Below are 24,939 nucleotides of genomic sequence, written 5' to 3'. Positions count from 1 at the left end.
TGTCAGCATGGCAACCAGCATGTCTTTTTCAACAACCAGTCATGGATCCTGCTAACCGGCTCACAGACCACTAAAAGGAGCTCTTCTCACTATGAATAACACATCCCAATGCACAGCCCACATGAATCTCTGCAAATAGTATACAGATATGAAAGAAGAAGGTATAGATAATACATATATATAGATAATATATAGATATAGATAATATATACAGAGATATATAAAAGTAGGTATAGATGTTAGAAGCAAATTTGACTCTATTGGACAGACATAAGGAGCACAACATTAAACTCTTTGGGGCACTGCTCTAAGGAAAACAGACAAAGAGACTCTCAGTACCACTCCTGGTTTTAAAAGATCAAGGAAAGAAATACAACCCTAAGACTTCTCCATTCAGAAAATGAAATGATGATGCACCCATAGAAAAGATCAGGGAGACACCTAAAATCTCTAACTAGAGAGATATAGTGAAAGTCTCTCTTCCAAAGCCAATCAGTAAAAACTGGAGTTCATGAATACCACTTCAAATGCAAAGACAATACAGAACATGTAAAATGAAAGAAATATGACACCAGCAAAGGAACAAAATAAGGCTAAAGCAGTTGACACCAAAAAAAAATGGAGTTCTATGAATTTCCCCAAAATGAATTCAAGTTAATCAACTTTAAAGAAATTCAGTGAGCTACAAAGGAACACAGACAACAATACATTGACAAGATGAATTCAACAAAGAAAAAATAACCAAACAAAAGTTCCAGAGCTGAAGAAAGCAACACCTGAACTTTACAGAAAAATTCAACAGAGCATTTTAACAGCAGCTTTGATCAAGCAGAAGAAGTAATCAATCAAGTCAGAGACAAATCATTTGCAATTATCCATTCAGAGGAATAAGAAAGAAAAAGGGAAAAAAGGACTGAAATCTTGTGGAATTTATGCAACAGAAACAAGGAAACCAATGTACATATTTTGAGAGTTCCAAAAGAACACAAAGAGAAAAGGCAGAAAGCTTTCTCATACGATTGATGACTGAAAATTTCCCGAATTTTGTATGGGGAAATGATCATCCAGATCCATAAATCCTAAAGAATTCCAGATAGTGAAGACATCTTTATATTTAATCTAAGAAACATTATTATAAAATCTTTAAAAGTCAAAGAGAATTTTGAAAGCATCAAGAGAAAAACAGCTTATCACATACAAGGGGAACTACAAAAGACTATCAGATTTCTCAGCAGAAACTTTACAGGTCAGGAGAAAGTGACATAATATGCTCAAAGCACTGGAAAAAGGAAAAATGCCAATAAAGAATATTATACAGGAAAAAGCTACAAGCTGTTCTTCAGGAATGGAGAAAGACAGACTTCTTAGACAACAAAATCTGAGACAGTTCATCACCAGTAGACTTGCCTTATGAGACATGCTAAAGAGAAATCCTCAAGTTAAAATGAAAGGATGCTAACAATATGGAAAGTACATGAAGGTAAAAAATAACTGGTAATGGCAAATTCATGGTCATATTCAGAGTACTGCTACTGTTAAATGGTGCTGAATTCAGTTTAAATTCTAGCATAAAAGTTAAAAGAAAGTTAAAATAATTATCTTGTTAATATATAAAAATATAAACTGCTATATCAATAACAAAATGAGGGAGGAAAGAAAGAGAAGTTTACAATGTGGTTGAAATTAAGTTGCAATCCACTTAAAATATACTGTTATAACTAATCGATTTTTGTGTAAGCTTCCTGGCAATTACAGAGAAAAATAAACCTATAGTAGGTGGATAAAAGTTAAAAGGAATCAAAACAATTCACTATAAAAATCATGTCTCAAAGAAAGGAAGAAACTACCAGAATTTCCAGAATATAATGAACAATACGCAATACGAAATTCTTACATACTGATAATTACTTTAAAAGAAAATGGATTAAACTCTCTAATCAAAACACAAGAATAAGTAGATTTTTAAAAAGTAAGTTTCTCCATCCGGTCCAGGGCTTTTCTTGGTTGGTAGTCTTTTGATGGCTTCTTCTATTTCCTCCTTTGTTATTGGTCTGTTTAAATTGTGTGTATCTTCCTGACTCAATCTGGGCAAATCATATGACTTGAGAAATTTATCGATACCTTCACTATCTTCTATTTTATTGGAATATAGGGTTTCAAAATAATTCCTAATTATCTTCTGTATTTCTGTAGTGTCCATTGTGATATTGCCTTTTTCATCCTGTATGTTAGTAATTTGAGTTCTCTCTCTTCTTCTCTTCATTAGCATGCCTAAGGGTCTGTCGATCTTATTTATTTTTTCTAAGAACCAACTTTTAGTTTTATCAATTTTTTCAATGTTTTTTTTTGTTTAGATTTCATTGATTTCCGCTCTGATTTTAATTATTTCTTACAAAACATTCAAGGAATTAATACCAATACTTTTCAAGTTATTTCAAGAAATAGAAAAAGAAGGAGCTCTTCCAAATTCATTCTATGAGGCCAACATCACCCTGATCCCGAAACCAGACAAAGACACTTCAAAGAAAGAAAACTACAGACCAATATCTCTAATGAACTTAGATGCAAAAATCCTCAATAAAATCCTGGCGAATCGAATATAAAAGCATATCAAAAAAATTGTGCACCATGATCAAGTAGGATTCATCCCTGGGATGCAAGGCTGGTTCAATATACGGAAATCAATAAATGTTATTCACCACATCAATAGACTTAAAGATAAGAACCACATGATCATCTCGATAGATGCAGAAAAAGCATTCGACAAAGTACAGCATCCCTTTATGTTCAAAACGCTAGAAAAACTAGAGATAACAGAAACTTACCTCAACATTGTAAAAGCTATGCTAAGCCTCAAGCTAGCATCATTCTGAATGGAGAAAAACTGAAGGCATTCCCTCTAAAAACTGGAACAAGACAGGGATGCCCTGTCTCACCACTTCTATTCAATTTAGTTCTTGAAATACTAGCCAGAGCAATTAGACAGACAAAAGAAATTAAAGGCATAAAAATAGGAAAAGAAGAACTTAAATTATCGCTATATGCGGATGATATGATACTATATCAGACCCAAAAGGGTCTACAAAGAAACTACCAGAGCTAATAAATGAATTCAGCAAAGTGGCAGGATATAAAATCAACACGCATAAATCAAAGGCATTCCTGTATATCAGTGACAAATCTTCTGAAATGAAAATGAGGACAACCACCCCATTCACAATATCCTCAAAAAAAAAAAAATACTTGGGAATCAACCTAACAAAAGAGGTGAAAGATTTATATAATGAAAACTACAGAACCCTAAAGAGAGAAATAGAAGACCTTAGAAGATGGAAAAATATACCCTGTTCATGGATAGGCAGAACTAACATCATCAAAATGGCGATATTACCAAAAGTTCTCTATAGGTTTAATGCAATGCCAATCAAAATCCCAATGGCATTTCTTGTAGAAATAGAGAAAGCAATCATGAAATTCATATGGAAAAATAAAAGACCCAGAATAGCAAAAACAATGCTAAGCAGGAAGTGTGAATCAGGTGGTATAGCGATACCAGATTTCAAACTATACTACAGAGCAATAGTAACAAAAACAGCATGGTACTGGTACCAAAAAGGCGGGTGGACCAATGGTATAGAATAGCGATACCAGATTTCAAACTATATTACAAGCAATAGTGACAAAAACAGCATGGTACTGGTACCAAAACAGGTACCACTTTCCCAAAATCACGGAATTTGCAGGGAAATGGATGGCACTAGAGCAGATTATGCTTAGTGAAGCTAGCCAATCCCTAAAAAACAAATACCAAATGTCTTCTTTGATATAATGAGAGCAACTAAGAACAGAACAGGGAGGAAGAGCAGGAAGAAAAGATTAACATTAAACAGAGACATGAGGTGGGAGGGAAAAGGAGAAAAAAAGGGAAATCACATGGAAATGGAGGGAGACCCTCATTGTTATACAAAATTACATATAAGAGGTTATGAGGGGAATGGGATAACAAACATGGAGGGAAATGAATTACAGTAGATGGGGTAGAGAGAGAAGATGGGAGGGGAGGGGAGGGGGCATAGTAGAGGATAGGAAAGGTAGCAGAATACAACAGTCACTAATATGGCAGTATGTAAAAATGTGATGTGTAACCGATGTGATTCTGCAATCTGTATTTGGGGTAAAAATGGGAGTTCATAACCCACTTGATTCTAATGTATGAAATATGATATGTCAAGAGCTTTGTAATGTTGTGAACAACCAATAAAAAAAAAAAGTTCACCCAAGAAAACAAAGGCAAATGTTCAGAGATGTTTGCCATTTTATTTAATCAAAACTAGTATCATTTCATTGACGTTTCTACTTTCTTAAAGTATGCCAGGCACGGCAGTACACACCTGTAATCCCAGTGGCTCAGGAGGCTGAGGCAGGAGGATTGCGAGTTCAAAGCCTGCCTCAGCAAATCCAAGGTGCTAAGCAACTCAGTGAGACCCTATCTCTAAATAAGGGGTGGGGATGTGGCTCAGTGGCCAAATGACTCCGAGTTCAATCCCTGATACCAAAAAAAACATAGGTATTCTCAGTTGTTTTGTTCATAACTAAACTTTATGCGATCTTATGTTTCTGAAGAATTTTGAGAAAAAATAATATTCAGTGATTACATACTGAGAATGTATAATCACTATTTTACACAAGGCTCTTCCAACAGTTCTTTGCATTTACCTATAGTCATTTTACTTTCTGCTATGACAGGGCTCTGAATACATGTTTTTGGTGTCATGTGACCGGACAATGCTTGACCGCAGCAAGCATTTTATTTTTTAACACAAGTCTGAAACCAACGTGGCCAGTGTCCAATGACTGGGCATTTCTAGATAGTCCAGAGTTAGGAAAGAAGTTGAATGATAACACTTGCCCTGACCAAACATCAGGGGAGCCACAAGCAAACCATCTTGTGTGAGGGCATCACATTGAAGGACACTGGCCTTTCCTACTATTTCATCTTTCAATTAATCAACAATAAAAACTCAAAACTACAAAAGCTTCCAGTCTTGGAAAGTACATTTTTAACATTTACTCATTTACTTGTCTCCTATGCTTTTTAACTAGACTTCTTTAGAGAGAAAGAAGAATGAATACTATTTTTCCCCCCTCAAAATGAAGCCCAGGACTTAAAGCAAGTCTAGAAACAAGAATGATGATGAGTGAGCCAGTCAGCTTTCCACTACAACAAGACACACCTGAGATAAATACACTTAGAAAGAAAGGCTTATTTCGGCTCATAGTTCCTGAGTTTTCAGTCCATGGTTGCTTAGCATAATTGCATTTGGGCCTATCGGAAGGCAGCACATCAAGGCAGAAATATGTGGTAGCGTAAGGCTGCTTACCTCATGACAGCCAGGAAGCAAAAGGGCCAATATCCCCTTCAAGAGCATCCCCCAGTGGCCTAACTTCCTCCAATGAGGCCCTTGTCTTTTAAAGGTTACACCTCTTCCCAATAGTACCATAGCTGGGAACACCTCAGATCCAAACTACAGTAACGGAAATACTCAAGATCCCACTATTTGGGAGAAGCCATATGTAAGTGACATATTTTCAGTCTGTGCCCTGAGGATGGCTCAACATATACTAAGCTCTAGTTTAGCCATTTTCATTGGATATAATTTATAGTTTTAATGAAAGCAATCCTCTTTCAAACCAGCTGAACTGATTATGTAGAAACTAGTTCTTCTTTAGCCCGGGTGTGCTAATCTAAGTTTTACTTTAGTTTAGCCCATTAAGCTAACATGATACTGATCAAATTAGTCATTTTTTCAGGTGCTATATGACCAATTTCACTTTATTCACTCCAGTATCAACAGATTGTACCCTAGCCCTACAAAGTTACTTTCCAAATATGTATTTATGACACAAGCTTCCAGAACTGGATATGTTTTCTGTGTGTTTTAAGTCATCTTTGTATGCAATAGAAATTCATTATACAGCTCCATTCCGCAAATTACAAAAGCCCTTAATGGGGGCAAATGTAGGTTGAAGAATGACATTTATCCTGCATATAATAGGTAGTCTGCATAAATTTCAGAGTATCTTCTTAGGTCAAGTGTTCTGATATTTTAATCAAAAATCATTTTATTTCAGACATTTTTTCCAATGTGCAAGGCAGAATGTTATTAACAGCATATTGGACACAAGCATGAAGGTTCTTAAAATTATAAGAAACTTTCTGACCTGCTTCCAAGAACTAACTCACATTAGCTGAGTTGCAACTAGAATAGAGCAAAAAAATTTTAAAAGACTGAAGCACAGGATTGAAAACTTTTCTTAAATGCAATGTAGCTGCCACTCCATACTACCTTAATGACCCAGTGATTAAATTCTTTAGGCTCCAAGGGTCCATAAAGAAACTCTTTTCTAAAGACACAGTTCACTTGAAAGATTTACTAAAGTTGCTTCAACTGCTATTTTCAAGAATTGTTAAAACAATATTATTGTCAAACTAGTGTATTGCTAATCACATTTTTATTGTTAACATTTGCCACTGAAATTGCTCTTCAATTGTTTGTTTTGGAACAGACTCATAAAATATCATGACAGCGATATTTTGGCACATATTGGAAAATCTGCCATGAATAAAGATTTTTTCCAATAAAATAGAGTTTGCCTATATTACTTGGCATTAAAATGATTTACTGAAGTAGCCAAAACATAAACCACTGAAATAAAATGAGAGAATACAGTTATAGCAACATTCAAAGACTGATACATCCAAATTCACATTTAAAACACATTTTAAAGCAACTTCTACACTTTGGAAAGTGGCAAACTGGAAAAAAGAACATCCTTCATCCTGCTCATCTGGCAATTCTACACATAAAAGCCAAGTCATCAGGATGCTTCTGAGGGCTCACATTCTTCAGGAACACACATTTATTAAGCAGATTCAGGATGCCTTACTCCTGTGGACCCAGAAGATTGCATACACTAGAAACCAATTCAGCTTATTCTAATGCTCATCTTTCATTCCCTGCCGAACACTGGTTCTGCCAAAGAAAATTCAGAGTTCTAAAGCAGGTAGGCCCTGCCGCGGAAGTGGTACCCAGGTCCCAGGACAATCACCTTTCCTACCTTTCTCCATTGCTTGGCCAGCTAAAACTAGGGCAACTTCCAGCTGAAACACAGATTTGATTGAAATGCTGCCCACTCTGCTCTGTCATGTTATCAGAACTCCTGGGACTTTGGATCAGACCTCAGACCATCTCTGTCTCCCATGCTCCCTTCCCCACAATTCCTTTGGTTGACCCTAAAAGCCTCCCTTGCAGCTTCCCGTTTTCATCCTGTGGTGGCTAAAGATGCAGGGACACTCAAGTTGCCAGTATATGCCCGTGACCTTAAGCCAAATTTGCTCCACATCCCAAACCTGTGACTGATCAGTCTACTTCCACATTGCAGGAGGACAGGGATTCTAAAAGAATCACCCCAACCCCTTCTCTCTCCAGGTAGAGGCTACTGTCTGGTTTTAAAGGGCCTAAATTACTTGCACAAATATGAAATAAACGTAGTATATGACCCTTCAGGATTTCACCCAGAATATCCTTTAGCCTCACTACATAACCCCTTCTCTGTGACCTCTGCTCCATATACTGAGGCCTCAGTTCTCACCATGCCAGGTGCTGATCTTGCCTTTCCCATTCCTCAAACTGCAGTGCTTCCCCTTCCTCAAGAAAACTCCTTTGTCCTGAGGCCCTGTGGAAAGGTCACTACTTCTGTGAGACAGCAGCTGTGACTTCTTTCCTCCAATGATGTGCTACACATCGCTTTTTCCTGGCAACATTATTGTAGAAGGCCTTGTATGCAGCCTTCCAGACAGGAAGAAGCACTGTGCCTCCTGAGTGGGCCATTACAATTACAGATTGCTTTTATTTCCTTCCAAAACAACAAAAAATACTTTTAATTGGCCATGTAACAGTTTGAATCCATCCCTGGAACTCCTGGTGGACCATATAATGCCTGCTGTCCCTGAGACTTCCACATGGCTACTCTCTACACACAGGACAGCAAATTCAGCATTCTGCTCCATGCCTCTGCACTTGCCTCCAGGCCTGCAGGAAAAACAACAGAAGCTGCCAGCAATTTCTGCCCATCAGAAGAGACAGGCTTACTTTCTTAATGAAAAACATCTAGGAGATGTACTGGTGGTAAAAGCATACCACACGGGGACTTTAGAAAAGAACAAAGAAGTTACAAAGCCTGTAAGAAGTTTGTAAGCACATCAAACATGAACAGCTATTGGCTGTGAGTAAAGAAAAAAGTCATCAAGGTTCAAGGTAGACCACAATCTGAGTGAGTGAAAAGCTCTTTTGTCATTTTGTTAATGGGCAGTTAGAAGGCATAAGGAGTAGCAAACATGCAGGGTGCCACACAATCTCCTCATTACTCCTTGTCCTGATCACAGCATTGCTAGAAGCTGTCATATATATGTTAGACAACACCTAGGCCCTCAAACTTAGAAAGCAAACTGAACTGAAGTACATACTGTGTTTCCTTGACTCTAGGAACCCGTCAGTTCTAAGATGCACCATTATTTTATCAAGTGCTAAGAAAGAAAAATGTTGCCAATTAAACTATGACACAGTTTCTTATTACTCGGAATTTTATTTTCTTTTTATTGAAAGAGCTCTTTCAGATGTATTCAGACAGATTTTTATAATATATCACTCTCAGGCATTTATAACAAGGAAAATAAAAGTGAAATAAATTGGTTTAGGCAATGACAACCAGGTCACCTCACTGAAAGCAATTGTAAAACACCATTGATTTGGAAAATATACCTCAGTTTCAGAAATGTTAAACTCTGAAAAATGTGTGATTCATAGAATCAATAAAATATTGTCATGTATGGCTCAGTGATAAAAAGTTTAAAAAGTCAAGGTAACAGTTCATGGGATAATGGCTACGAAGACCTTCCACTGATTAAAAATGTATTTAAACAGAAAAAAATCTAAGATTATTTAACTCAAGAAAGACAAAAGTAGAATAGGAATTTAATAATGCTCTTCAAGGACATCAAAGTGCTGCTCCATGAAGCAGTGTTTTAAAGTCCCTTATTCTTTACTTTTTAGCATGAAGATCTCCTTCTACAAGAAACCTGAGTTTGGGGCTGTTTTGTTCAGAGTAAGAGCATCTTCCCAGACATATCTATGGGGCTAGGACCAGCTTAACTCCTGACCTGAACAGATATGTCCCTTTCTACTCACTCCCTACCACAGTCACAACCGCACGACAAGGGCTTAAACTGTGGCAGAGACTAATTAATTAAACTTTCACTTCAGTGTAAAATATGAAGTACTTGCTAGGTGCTCAGTACACAAACATTAATATATTAAGTAACCTAAAAGAAAGAATTTTCTATATCAGAATTTTAGACCTTGAGATGATAGCCAAAGGGTAGAAGGAAAATTTCTTCTCACAAAAGGTGAATTAAACTTAGCAGTTTAGAAAGCCTCCTGCCACAAAGATGAATCACATCTATCCGTTCTAAATACACACATACATACACACACACACATTTATTTTGGGGGTGGAGAAAGTAGTGGGGAATGAAGGGGGGGGGGGCTCTCTACCACTGAGCAACATCCCCAACCCTTCTTTTTTGAGACTTGCTAAACTTCCCAAGCTCCTCTTGAAATTGTGATCCTCTTATCTCAGCCTCCCAAGTCGCTGGAATTACAGGCATGCACCACTGTGCCTAACTCCATTCTGGCTTTAGAAATCTACAACACTGGTTACTTTTCAAATGCATACTAAATGTGGTGGTCTGGATGGTTTGGGTGGCTGGTCCCACTCCCAACCATGTGGCCAAACTTAGCACCTTGCTGTACATTATCCTCCAAAACAAATCCGCAAGTATTGTTCATCCTTCCTACTAAAGGTGTCTATTAGTATACCCCTTGGCAAAACCTAAAAATTTGCTTTAGACAGCTCCCAATCACATTTCTTCATCTCCATTTTCTATATCCCTTCTCCTGATACTGCCTGAAAACCCCCTTGTAGTGTATTCAGTCCAGGCTCTTGTCTTGTATATTCCATTCAGCATGGCAGCTCTATTCCATCTGGTCACCAAAGCCATACTTTGAGAATGCTGCCCATTACTACCCTTACTCCTCATCCAATGTCAAAAGCTGAGGGCTATGGTTTGAAGGTGTCCCTTCCAAAATTCAAGTATTGTCAATGTGACAGTTTTATGAAGTGAGGCCTCAGGAGGTGTTTAGGCTATGAGCTCTCCTCCCTCCCCAATGGGAAGCTTCACACAGCATCATGCATGCTTGCCCTTCTACCTTCTGCTATGTGAGGCACAGCTTGAGGGCCCTCACCAGATGCCAAATGCTGGTACATTGATTTTGGAATTTCCAGCATTTAGAACCATAAGAAATGAGTTTCTTTGCTTTATAAATTACCCAGTGTGTAGAAGGTTATTAGCAGTGCAAATGGACAAAGATACTCAAGATAACCCAGCCAGCATTCCTGAAAGGGAAAGGGGCACCTGTAGCTAAGAAAAATGCAGTTTTTATGACATAGTCATAATAGCATAGAAAAAATTTTTGTTCTAGTATTTGAAGATGACTCAAGAAAATTTGTCAAGTGATAAAGCTAATGAAGCTAATGCTCCATTGATGGCCATGGTAGGTTAGATTGACCTGGCTGCAGAAAGTTACCCACCTTTGTGTCTTTTTCTGTCATTGAGTTCTGGAGGTAACACACTTGGTAAACAGAGATAACACACCCATGAACAAAAGAACCTTTTGCCAAGGGCACTCCTTTGCTCTAAACACCAACTACATTTTCAGCCTAATTCTGGGGGTGAATAGGGATCTAAATAGGGATTTATTAGAGGTGACTCTACAAATAGGAGCCATAGATGATATTTAAGATGCATTCAATGAATAGAAAAAAACATGGTAAAAGAAAACTAAGCCATTCTAAATTCTAAAGAAGACAATTTTCTAACCAGACATAAAACTGATGGTTTGGTACCCAGTAATGTTCATATTGAGAATCAGAAAATTCATACCAATTTTAGCAATAATCATCCTGCCCTCTGTCCACAAAACAAACTCAGATAAGGCATTCTATGATGAAAACACATATTATTCAATGGAAATAAGATGCAAATGACTTGTGAAAGGGGAGGTCATTAAATAGTGTCTCCATACAATTTCAGAGCATATCATCCCTTTACAGATAAGAAAGCTAAAAGATCTAATGAGGTTAAGTGAGATGATGAAGAATATTCAACCCTTTGAGTTAGAATCTGGGATTTAAAAAAAAAAAAACATAGCTTGGTAAAAATCTTTAGACTTTTAATATTTCACAGCCCATTTCCTTTCTTACCAGAATTACTTCAAAAATGAGTGGGATCAGTTTGCTTTCTTCCACAAGTCTGTTTAAAAAAAAAGATAACCACACATTACAATGTGTATATTTAAACTATACATTACACTATATGTATTTAAGCTATTGCCCTGATGTGGAGCAAGGAAGTCCCTGTGTTTAACTGTTAAATTCTGTAACCAAGAAACATTATGATTAAATGCTCACTTTTAATACACTGAACTATAGCTATTAAATACAAGAAATATGAGTCTTCTTTAAAAGTGACTACTATCTTGGTCTTATTCATCTATAAAAATGAAATCTTAAATAGACTGATATTTTTAATGTGAAAATTAATTAAAATTCACAATTATTATAAAGAATATCAAAAAGATTTGCCAGTTCAAAGAATGTAACCAATCCTCAGTACAGTTAAATTATAAGCATGTGACACTGTAATTTTTTATATATGCCTCATTAGCTGTCTTCTCGGCATTAATGAATTAATGTAAAATGAATTTTAATGGCCTTTAATTTTTAAAAAATTGGACACCAATCATCCAATACACTCTAGGCACTCTGCCTCATCAAATCTAGTTATAAATTTTCATCAATTGTAACAGAATAATTTTTTCATGCAATTTAAGAGAAACTAGCCTTGATAACACCAGAACTATTCAAAAGTCAGTTTTTATTAAGAATATTTCAATCTTTAAATAGTCCTTTAATCCTGGGTTCAGCAAACTTTTTGCTGCAATAGTCCACGTAGTAAATATCTTCTGTTTTGCAGGCCACACTGTCTCTACAGCAACTACTCATCTGTCATCACAATATGAATGCAGCCATAAATAATACAGAAACAGTTCATGTTTATGTTCCAACAAAACTTTATTTACAAGAAACAGACAATGGGCCATTTGGGGGCCACAAGCTTGCTGGCTCCTACTTCTAACAAAAAAATAATTCCATTGTAATATTTTATTAGAATTAACTTCGTATGATAAACTACAAAGCTTAAGATGAGCATATTGCATTTTTGTAGATATGTGCAGTTTGTCTATTTTACAAAAAATACCAGGTGGAAACAAATTTTATCATCTGTTTCCCAGTAGCTTGTTCACAGTAACACATGGATAAAAGAAATGTCTATGAGAGTAACCATTAAAAATATCAGTGTTTACAAATCTGTGTCAAGGTAAGAGATAGAGAGGTTTCCCAACAACTAAAGCAGTTAGAAAGACCTATTTCAATGTCCAGAAAAATTAAATGTGATTACTGTTCCCCGCAGCAGCAATCACAATAGCCAAGATATAGGAACAACCTGGGTGCCTACAATGAATAAGTGGATAGAGCAAGTGTGGTGAAACACATGACAGAATAATTTTCAGTTGTTAAAAAGAAGGAAATTCTGTCACAGATGAATCCAGAGGATGTTATTCTAAATGAAATAAGCCCGCACAGAAAGAAAACACTACATGGAAACATGGCCGCCGACGAGGAAGCAGTGACTCTAATGTCTCCACATTAACGAGATCAAAAAGACCCTTTGGAACAGCGGCAGTCTTCACACGGAGGAACTCCTAGCAAAATTCCATGAAGAGGGGTCCTGCCGGGATCTGGTAGGTCTATTAGAAGTGTCGGTTTGTGGCCGCTGGGACTCGGGGCCCGGGGACTGTGGTACTTGCCGGCGGTCGCCTCCCCGGCCCCGGGCGCCGCTGCACTCGAGCCAGAAAAACACGGACCGGGACGCGGCGCGGCTGGCTAGAAGCCGGGAACGCTGGGGGCGGACAGAGCGACCAGGGCAGCGCTGGCTGTGGAGGCCGTGGAGGAGAGAGGCGTGGGAGCTCGAGGCAGAGACACACCGGAGAGAGCGAGCCAGCACCCCGCCATCATCCCGAAATAGCGAGAAGAGGAAGATGGCGGCGGGAAGTGAGTAAGCCTCTCCGTTTTCCGTGCCCCGCACCGCCGCGTCTGAAAAGCTGAGACTGACAGCCGTGCCGACTCAGCATTAAGCCATCCAGCCGAGGCAGCTGGTCAGCACTTCTCATTCTGCGGAGGTGGATGCCTGCCGGGCCTTCGTGGGTAGTGGCCGCAGGGTCCAGGCGGGGCTTGGGAGACAGTGGGGACCCGCCCGTGGCGTTGGTCGCCCGGCAGGGGGAGGCGAACTGTCGCCGTTTGCGGAGGACACCACTGTGGCAGAGGGCTGAAGTCCCAGGGCTGCAGCGCAGGAGATAACTTCATTGAAGCCTGCTGCTACAGGTGTGTGGACACCTGGCTTTCCCTCTCCACGCATCGGGGAAAACTTCAGAGCCCCTCCCAGCTCTCCCGTGATGCTACAGCCAGCCCGAGGGAGTCAGAGGTGATGCAGGACTGCCGCTCCCGCCAGGGCTGACTGCTGAGGTCTCTTGCACCAGCTACGGGGGTGTGGCTACCGGAGGGCAAGTAAAATTCGCTGAGGATTCTCAGCACCAAGCTCTACAAAATTAGGGTCTGAGGGAATGGCAAACTAGAAGAGTGTGCCCAGTCATTCATGAAAACAGGGCTCCCGGGAGCAGCAGACCTGGCGTGTAGCCAGTATTGTGGTGAGCGGCACCCGTGAGAGGGGCCTGGCTAGAGGAAAAGTGGAAGGGATTGGACACAAGAGGAGGCCCTAGGCACTCAGGTTTGGAGACTCGCCCAGTCTGGGAGGAGCTGCTGCACAGTGATTGGTTCGCGCGTACTGACGGGAAAGACTTGACCTGGTGGGCACAGCGCCACCTAGTGGAAGAGAAATTAATCAAACTCTAAGACGGCATTTATTAGGTTGTTTTTTTTTTTTCTTTCTTTCTTGATTGGGGTTTTTCTTTCATCTTCATTTTTCTATCTTGGTTTTTTTTTCCTTTCTCTTTTTTTTCTTCTTTCTCTTCTAATCTTAATTTTAATTTTTTAAATTATTATTAATATATATTTTTTAAATTTTGTTCTTTTTTAGTTCCTATTTCTTTCTTCTTTTGTCTGTTCATTTTTCTTATCCCCCTTCCTTGAATTCTACCTGCCTACTCTCATTCTCCTTAGTGACTTCTTCCCTTCCCCTTCTAATACCTTTCCTCCCTAGCATCAAATAAATTTATAGGAATAAACAGTAACTCAGCAGTCAATCAGAACAAGAAGCAACATGAGCAGCTTCAAGAAACAAGGAAGAAAAGGAGTACAAACAATGCAGGATAGCCTAAATATTCAGGAGGACCTAGAGTCATCAGAAAAATGGTCATATAAAGACCTCAAGGAACACCTTAGACAGATAGAATGGAACATCAAAGAGGATACAAGACAGCAAATTCAAGCAGAGAAAGAACACATTGAGAATGAGTTACATAAACACCTAAAAGAAGAAGTTAAGCATCTTTATCAGGAGATAGAGATTATAAAGAATAATCAAACAATAATTCTAGAAATGAAGGAAACGATAAACCAGATTAAAAACTCAATTGAGAGTATCACTAACAGAGTGGAACAAGTAGAAACCAGAACGTCAGATAATGAAGACAAAATATACCATCTTGAAAAGAGTCTAGCCAACTCAGAAAGGCTGGTAAAAAATCACGAGAAAAAAATCCAAGAGATTTGGGATAACATGAAGAAACCAAACTTACGAGTCATCGGGATAGAAGAAGGTACAGAGATTCAAACCAAGGGAATGAGAAACCTGCTGAATGAAATAATTACAGAAAACTTTCCAGAAATAAAAAAGGAAACAGATATACAAATTGAAGATGCATACAGGACACCGAGCACACAAAATCACAGTAGACCAAGGCCAAGACACATTGTTATGAAGATATCCAATATACAGAACAAAGAGAAAATATTAAAAGCTACAAGAGAAAGGAGACAGATTACATTTAGAGGTAAACCAATACGGTTAACAACGGACTTTTCATCACAGACACTGAAAGCAAGAAGGTCATGGAACAATGTATTTCAAACACTGAAAGACAATGGATGCCAACCAAGAATTCTGTATCCAGCAAAATTAAGCTTCAGGTATGACAACGAAATAAAGATCTTTCATGATAAACAAAAGTTAAAAGAATTTGCAGCCAGAAAACCTGCATTGCAAAGCATTTTGAGCAAAACACTACACGAGGAAGAAATGAAAAACAATAACCAAAACCATCAGTGGGAAGTGCCTCAGTAAAGACAGAGGGCGAGGGGAAAGATAATCACGGAGAAACAAACTAAATATTTTTTTTTTTAGTAATAAAAAAAAAGGATAAACAATCAAACATGGATGGAAGTTCAAACCATATATCAATAGTAACTCTGAATGTTAATGGCCTAAACTCTCCAATAAAGCGACATAGGCTGGTATCATGGATTAAAAAAACAAATCCAACAATATGCTGCCTCCAGGAGACACATCTGATTGGAAAAGACATACACAGGCTGAAGGTGAAAGGATGGGAAAAAATATACCACGCACACAGTTCTCGTAAGCAAGCAGGAGTGGCCATCCTCATATCGAATAAAATGGACTTCAAGACTAAGTTAATCAAAAGGGATAAGGAAGGACATTATATACTGTTAAAAGGAACCATTCACCAACAAGACATAACAATTATCAATATTTATGCACCAAACAATGGTGCTGCGACATTCATAAAACAAATTCTCCTCAAGTTCAAGAATCAAATAGACCACAACATAATAATTATGGGTGACTTCAACACACCTCTCTCACCATTGGACAGATCCTCCAAACAAAAATTGAATAAAGAAACTATAGAACTCAATATCACAATCAACAACCTAGACTTAACTGACATATATAGAATATATCAATCATCATCAAATGGATATACTTTTTTCTCAGCAGCACATGGATCCTTCTCAAAAATAGACCATATACTATGCCATAGGGCAACCCTCAGTAAATATAAAGGGGTGGAGATAATACCATGCATTTTATCTGATCATAATGGAATGAAATTGGAAATCAATGATAAAAGAAGGAAGGAAAAATCCTACATCACATGGAAAATGAACAATATGTTACTGAATGATCAATGGGTTACAGAAGACATAAAGGAAGAAATTAAAAAATTCTTAGAGATAAATGAAAATACAGACACAACATATCGGAATCTATGGGACACAATGAAAGCAGTTTTAAGAGGGAAATTCATCGCCTGGTGGTCATTCCTCAAAAAAAGAAAAAAACAACAAATAAATGAGCTCACACTTCATCTCAAAGCCCTAGAAAAGGAAGAGCAAAACAACAGCAAATGTAGCAGAAGGCTAGAAATAATTAAAATTAGAGCGGAAATCAATGAAATTGAAACAAAAGAAACTATTGAAAAAATTAACAAAACTAAAAGTTGGTTTTTCGAAAAAATAAATAAGATCGACAGACCTTTAGCCATGCTAACGAAGAGAAGAAGAGAGAGAACTCAAATTACTAACATACGGGATGAAAAAGGCAATATCACAACAGATGCTACAGAAATACAGAAGACAATAAGAAATTATTTTGAAAACCTATATTCCAACAAAATAGAAGATAGTGAAGACATCAATAAATTTCTTAAGTCATATGATTTTCCCAGACTGAGTCAGGAGGATACACACAATTTGAACAGACCAATATCAATGGATGAAATTGAAGAAGCCATCAAAAGACTACCAACCAAGAAAAGCCCAGGACCGGATGGGTATACAGCGGAGTTTTACAAAACCTTTAAAGAAGAATTAAAACCAATACTTTTCAAGTTATTTCAGGAAATAGAAAAAGAGGGAGCTCTTCCAAATTCATTCTATGAGGCCAACATCACCCTGATTCCGAAACCAGACAAAGACACCTCAAAGAAAGAAAACTACAGACCAATATCTCTAATGAACCTAGATGCAAAAATCCTCAATAAAATTCTGGCGAATCGAATACAAAAACACATCAAAAAAATTGTGCACCATGACCAAGTAGGATTCGTCCCTGGGATGCAAGTATGGTTCAACATACGGAAATCAATAAATGTTATTCACCACATCAATAGACTTAAAGATAAAAACCATATGATCATCTCGATAGATGCAGAGAAAGCATTTGACAAAGTACAGCATCCCTTTATGTTCAAAACATTAGAAAAATTAGGGATAACAGGAACTTACCTTGACATTGTAAAAGCTATCTATGCTAAGCCACAGGCTAGCATCATTCTGAATGGACAAAAGTTGAAGGCATTCCATCTAAAATCCGGAACAAGAAAGGGATGCCCTCTATCTCCACTTCTATTCAATATAGTTCTCGAAACACTGGCCAGAGCAATTAGACAGACGAAAGAAATTAAAGGCATAAAAATTGGAAAAGAAGAACTTAAATTATCACTATTTGCAGATGACATGATTCTATACCTAGAAGACCCAAAAGGGTCTACAAAGAAACTACTAGAACTAATAAATGAATTCAGCAAAGTGGCAGGATATAAAATCAACACGCATAAATCAAAGGCATTTCTGTATATCAGCGACAAAACTTCTGAAACGGAAATGAGGAAAAACACTCCATTCACGATATCCTCAAAAAAAATAAAATACTTGGGAATTAACCTAACAAAAGAGGTGAAAGATTTATATAATGAAAACTACAGAACCCTAAAGAGAGAAGTTGATGAAGATCTTAGAAGATGGAAAAACATACCCTGTTCATGGATAGGCAGAACTAACATCATCAAAATGGCGATATTACCAAAAGTTCTCTATAGGTTTAATGCAATGCCAATCAAAATCCCAACGGCATATCTTGTAGAAATTGACAAAGCAATCATGAAATTCATATGGAAAAATAAAAGACCCAGAATAGCAAAAGCAATTCTAAACAGGAAGTGTGAATCAGGTGGTATAGCGATACCAGATTTCAAACTATATTACAGAGCAATAGTGACAAAAACAGCATGGTACTGGTACCAAAACAGGCCGGTGGACCAATGGTATAGAATAGAGGACACAGAGACTAATCCACAAAGTTACAACTATCTTATATTTGATAAAGGGGCTAAAAGCATGCAATGGAGGAAGGATAGCATCTTCAACAAATGGTGTTGGGAAAACTGGAAATCCATATGCAACAAAATGAAACTGAATCCCTTTCTCTCGCCATGCACAAAAGTTAACTCAAAATGGATCAGGGAACTTGATATCAAACCAGAGACTCTGCGTCTGATAGAAGAAAAAGTTGGATCCGATCTACAGATTGTGGGGTCGGGCTCCAAATTCCTTAATAGGACACCCATAGCACAAGAGTTAACAACAAGAATCAACAAATGGGACTTTCTTAAACTGAAAAGTTTTTTCTCAGCAAGAGAAACAATAAGAGAGGTAAACAGGGAGCCTACATCCTGGGAACAAATCTTTACTCCTCACACTTCAGATAGAGCCCTAATATCCAGAGTATACAAAGAACTCAAAAAATTAGACAATAAGATAACAAATAACCCAGTCAACAAATGGGCAAAGGACCTGAACAGACACCTCTCAGAGGAGGATATACAATCAATCAATAAGTACATGAAAAAATGCTCACCATCTCTAGCAGTCAGAGAAATGCAAATCAAAACCACCCTAAGATACCATTTCACTCCAGTAAGATTGGCAGCCACTATGAAGTCAAACAACAACAAGTGCTGGAGAGGATGTGGAGAAAAGGGTACACTTGTACACTGCTGGTGGGACTGCAAATTGGTGTGGCCAATTTGGAAAGCAGTTTGGAGATTCCTGGGAAAGATGGGAATGGAACCACCATTTGACCCTGCTATTGCCCTTCTTGGACTATTCCCTGAAGACCTTAAAAGAGCATGCTACAGGGATACTGCCACATCGATGTTCATAGCAGCACAATTCACAATTGCTAGACTGTGGAACCAACCCAGATGCCCCTCAGTAGATGAATGGATAAAAAAAATGTGGCATCTATACACAATGGAGTACTATGCAGCAATAAAAAATGACAAAATCATAGAATTTGCAGGGAAATGGACAGCACTAGAGCAGATTATTCTTAGTGAAGCTAGCCAATCCCTAAAAAACAAGTGCCAAATGTCTTCTTTGATATAATGAGAGCAAATATGAACAGAGCAGGGAGGAAGAGTAGGAAGAAAAGAGTAACATTAATCAGTGACATGAGATGGGAGGGAAAGGGAGAGATGAGGAAAATTGCATGGAAATGAAGGGAGACCCTCATTGCTATACAAAATTACATATAAGAGGCTGGGTGGGGAATGGGAAAATAAATAAGGAGGGAGATGGATTACAGTAGATGGGGTAGAGAGCGTAAAAGGGAGGGGAGGGGCGGGGGGACAGTGGGGAATAGGAAAGGGAGCAGAGTACAACAATTACCAATAGGGCATTATGTAAAATTGTGGATGAGTAACCGATGTGACTCTGCAATCTGCATTTGGGGTAAAATTGGGAGTTCATAACCCACTTCAGTCTAATGTATGAAGTATGATATGTCAAGTGCTTTGTAACGTTGTGAACAACCAATAAAAAAAAAAAAAAAAGAAAACACTACATGATCTCACATATCTGTGGAATCTTTAAAAAGTCAAATTCATAGAAGTAGAGAGTAGAAGAGTGGATACCAGAGAGGCTAGGGCTGGAACTGGACAGAGATAGGGAACACATTAGTCAAAGTGTACAAAGTTCAGTCCGCCCAGAGGAACAAGTACTTGTGTAATATTGCATAGCTCAGTTACTATGCTAGTAAATAATATATTTTCTATTTCAAAATTTCTAAAATATTTTAAATGTTCTTACCACAAAGTATATGCAGTAATGAAAATATAAGTCTGATTTAATCTTTGCATGATGTATATATGTAACATAAAAATTACATTTTATCCCACAAATGTATGCAATTATTATTTGTCAATTTAAATAAAACTTAAATAACAAAATATTTAAAATAAATATGTAATTTCTGTAAGGGGAAAAAGGTTTTGATTACAAGTTGTAAGTTCATGTATATTTTCTCACTGTCCTGGGCAATGGAAGGCTCAGATGTGAGGATGTAGCACCTCACACTAAGCCTGGGTAGGATGAGATATGCACAAGCTAAAGACCAAGCACAACTTCAGGTCCAGCACATTCATCATCTTCTTTCTCACTTTCCTAAATGTTAACTCTCTATTTTACTAACTTTGTCTTAAGGCTTCATGATATAAAATATCATTAGGTCCAGGATGAAATATCCAAGGGCATATATCTCAAAGTTATCCTAGCAATTAAGGCCAAGAAAGTCCCAAGAACAAAGGTACCACTACTTCTCCAATGATAACTAGAAGTCCAAGTCTCCCTCTATTTATTATAGGCTGCTGTATCATTCAGATATAGAAGTGTGCACTCACAAGACCAACCTGTTCATTTAAAAATATAATAAGTTATAACCAAACTAAACTACCGTAATTCATACTAAAAATCAGAATACATTCTTCTCCAGATCTCTGCATAATGAGCAGGCTGGATTGTCTTCAAAGTCCCCTCTAAAATGTAAAACTCCAGGCTTTACATTCTTCTGAACAGTCAAAAACGACAAATTTTGTTCCTTGATTTAACATAATTCAGATTACACTAGTAAATTAAAAGGGAACTCAAGCAAAGTTTAAAAATGTCATTAAAAATTCTATATTGTTTTCTATGATTTATGAACTAACCTTACATGTAACTCTAAAGCAAATAAAGAACCAGGATGTCTGCAAACATTTACAACTATTGAAGACTCATTTTTTCAAAATTTTGGAAAGTGATCAACAAGTGGACAATGAGATGAATATGCTGGGTTTAATCAGTACTTAAAAATTAAAAATGAAGCAAAGAATGTCCTAAAGTGCCAAACCTAGAACTGTTCTATAGTACGCTGGACAGGGGCAAAAAAAAAATTGTTTTCTTTATTTACTCATTTTATTTCACAGTGAGTTGTAGATGAACATCTGATATCTAAAAATTTGAAGAGACTCTTCGTACACTGCTTTTGCTCTATAAGATGATGACAATAATGAAAGCTGGCTGAAGGGCTGATGGAAATTCGTTGGATTACTTTTGCAACTTTTCTGTAGAGATAAAGCTATTACAAAATAAAATGTTTTTCTCTTAATGAGTCCCAAATTCTTTGAGTCTTCTCTTTGAGATGAAGTGTCTATGTCTTCTGCCTTTAAACCTCGGCAGAATTGTGACTGCTTTGACTAACAGTAGCATGGAAAAGATAGTTTGTTATTTCTGCCTATACTCTATCTTTTTCTGAATTTTCTTTTAAGTCATTTATAGTATTTTATAAAAATATTTATTCTAGGGGCTGGAGTTGTGGCTCATTGGTAGAGCACTTGTCCTGCATGTCTAAGGCACTACATTTGATTCTCAGCACTGGATATAAATAAATAAAAATAAAGGTCCATCAACAACTAAAAAAATATTTTTAAAATCCTCTGAAAGGGAAATGAGGAAAACTACCTCATTTACAACAACCTCAAAAATAAAGTAAGATACTTGGGAATCAACCTAACTAAAGAGGTGCAAGACCTCTACAACAAAAATTACAGAATGCTAAAAAAAGAAATTAAAGAAGACTTTAGAAGATGGAAAGATCTCCCTTGTTCTTGGATATGCATAATTAATATTGTCAAAATGACCATACTACCAAAAGCATTACACAGATTTAATGCAATTCCAATCTAAATCCCAATAACATTCCTCATAGAAATAGAAAAAGTAGTCATGAAATTCATCTAGAAAAATAAGAGACCCAGAATAGCTAAAGTAATCCTTAGAAAAAGAGTGAAGCAAGTTGCATCACTGTAACAGACTTCATACTACAGAGCAACAGTAACAAAAACAGCATGGTATTGGCACCAAAATAGACCTGTAGACCAATGGTACAGAATAGAGGACACAGAGACTAACCCACATAATTACAGTTATCTTATATTAGACAAAGGCACCAAAAACATACATTGGAGAAATGGTGCTGGGAAAACTGGAAATCCATATGCAACAAAATGAAATTAAACCCCTATCTCTTACCATGCACAAAGCTCAACTCAAAGTGGATCAAGGATCTAGAAATAAAACCAGAGACACTGTGCCTAATAGAAGAAAAAGTAGGCCCAAATCTCCATCATATCGAATTAGGCCCCTACTTCCTTAATAAGACTACTATAGCAAAAGAATTAAAATCAAGAATTAATAAGTGGGATGGATGCAAACTAAAAAGCTTCTTCTCAGCAAAAGAAACCATCAGTGAGGTAAACAGAGAGCCCATAGCTTGGGAGCAAATTTTTACCACACACACACACACACACACACACACACACACACACACACACACCAGACAGAGCCCTAATCTCTAGGATATATGAAAAAATCAAAAAGCTAAACACCAAAAAAACAAATAATCAATAAATGGGCCAATGAATTGAACAGACACTTCTCAGAAGGTAATATACAATCAATAACAAATATATGAAAAAATGTTCAACATCTCTAGCAATTAGAGAAATGCAAATCAAAAGTATTTTAGGATTTCATCTCACTCCAGTCAGAATGGCAGCTATTAAGAATACAAACACAGGGCTGGGGTTGTGGCTCAGCAGTATAGCACTCACCTAGCACATACAAGGCCCTGGGTTCAATCCTCAGCACCACATTAAAAAAATCAATAAAAAAAGGTATTGTGCCCAGCTACAACTAAAAAAAAAAAAAGAAAAGAATACAAAACAAACAACAATAATTGTTGGCAAGAATGTGGGGAGGGGGAAGGCACACTCATACATTGCTGGTGAGACTGCAAATTGGTGCAGCCAATATGAAAAGAAATATGCATATTCCTTGGAAAACTGGAAATGGGACCACCTTTTGACCCAGCTATCCCACTCCTCGGTCTATACCCAAAAAGGACTTAAAAACACAGCCACATCAATGTTTATAGCAGCACAATTCACAATAGCTAAACTGCGGAACCAACCTAGATGCCCCTCAACAGATGAATGGATAAAGAAAAATTGGTATATATACACAATGGAATATTACTCAGCAATAAAAGAAAATAAAATCAGGTAAATGGATGGAGTTGGAGAACATAATAAGTGAAGTTAGTGAATTCCAAAAAGTCAAATTTTTCTCTGATATAATAAGGAGACTTGTTCATAGTGGGGTTGGGAGGGGGAGCATGGGAGGATTAGACCAACTCTAGATAGGGCAAAAGGGTGGGAGGGGGAATGAGGGTAGGAAAGACACTGGAATGAGATGGACATCATCACCCTAAGCACATGTACGAAGACACAAATGGTGTGTATATACTTTATATACAACCAGATATGAAAAATTGTGCTCTGTATGTGTAATATGAATTAAAATGCATTCTGCTGTCATATGTAACAAGTGAGAATAAAAACTTTTAAAAAATAGTCTGAATACCATTTGATGCATAACTAACAACTGAAAACTTATTAGCATAAAGAAATAACCATTTTCCAATGCTTATGGATTCTACGAGTTATGAATTTGGACAGGGCACAGTGGGGATGAACTGTCTTTGTTTCATGATGTCTGAGGCCTCAGCTGGGAAGACAAAGGCTTGGGGTGCTTACCACAGCTCCTCTGTCTGGCTAGGCAGGGATAAGTAAAAGAAAGCTCCATTAACTATTCGCCTGAGAGCCTACTGCTGCCCTCTCCCTGTGGCCTTGGACACTCCAGAATGACAGCTGGTATTGAGAGGGTGCTTCTGAGCAGAGTGTGTCTGGAGAGTGAACACTCCAAGAAAACCAGAGGAAAGCCACATGGCCTTGCCTAACCCAGCCCTGGAAGTCATGTAGTGTTGATTTCTCTGGGTTCTAAGTGGGAACAAGTGAGTTATTAAAGTAGTCCAGAATCAAGTGGAAGGCAACTAGACTCAAACTCTTGGCAAGATGTGGCATAGTCTCTTTATAGAAAAGAGTGTAGGATAAGAGATACTTTCATGGCCATCTTTGTAAAACAGTCTGTAACAAATAGAAAATGTTTAAAATATCACTTCACCACAGTCTGAACAACTCTATTTTATAGAGTCAGAAACCAGTTAATAGGTCACTAAAATGCTATAAGGGGGGAAACTGTGGGCATTGTAGTAACACAAAACAAAGTCATACCCACTTATTATTTCAACATTCTGCGGGTCAGATGTCTATGTTAACCTCTTGGAGTCATACAAAGCCAGAATCCAGGTGTCAGTTAAGCTAAGCTCTATCTAGAGGCTTAGTGTGGAAGGGATCTATTTTCAGCCTCCTCTTGTTGACAAAATCAGTTCCCTATAGGAGAACTGAGGTCCCTGTTTCCTTGCTGGCTGCCAGCTCATCTCCTTCATTCCTTTCCATTTGACTCCACTATCTCAAAACCAGGAAGGGAGGCTCTCTTCCATGTCCAATCCTTCTCAAGCTTCAACTCTCTCCATCTCTGAACACTAGGCCAGACTTCAAGGATTCTTATGATTGGTCAGGCCCAGCCAGATATTCTCTATATTTTAAGGTCAACTAATGTGGGACCTGAACTATAATAACCCTTCACAACAGCACTAAA

At 37.7% G+C, this 24,939-nt stretch overlaps 1 protein-coding gene across 1 annotated transcript in view; it reads right to left on the bottom strand.

Moving 5' to 3' along the window:
* The window catches only part of ULK4 (unc-51 like kinase 4), a 536,768-nt gene that overhangs the window by 278,014 nt on the left and 233,815 nt on the right, over positions 1-24,939 (bottom strand). Inside the window, exon 31 of the mRNA XM_081284376.1 lies at positions 11,383-11,431. Coding sequence (XP_081140502.1) covers positions 11,383-11,431 — 49 coding nt within the window. The remainder of the gene's footprint in view (positions 1-11,382; positions 11,432-24,939) is intronic.

Source organism: Spermophilus citellus (assembly GCF_964194105.1).
Source record: "Spermophilus citellus genome assembly, chromosome: 3".
Classification (NCBI taxonomy): Eukaryota; Metazoa; Chordata; class Mammalia; order Rodentia; family Sciuridae; genus Spermophilus; species Spermophilus citellus.
The sequence above is the reverse complement of the archived record's forward strand: the minus strand, read 5'-3'. Positions and strand labels throughout refer to the sequence as shown.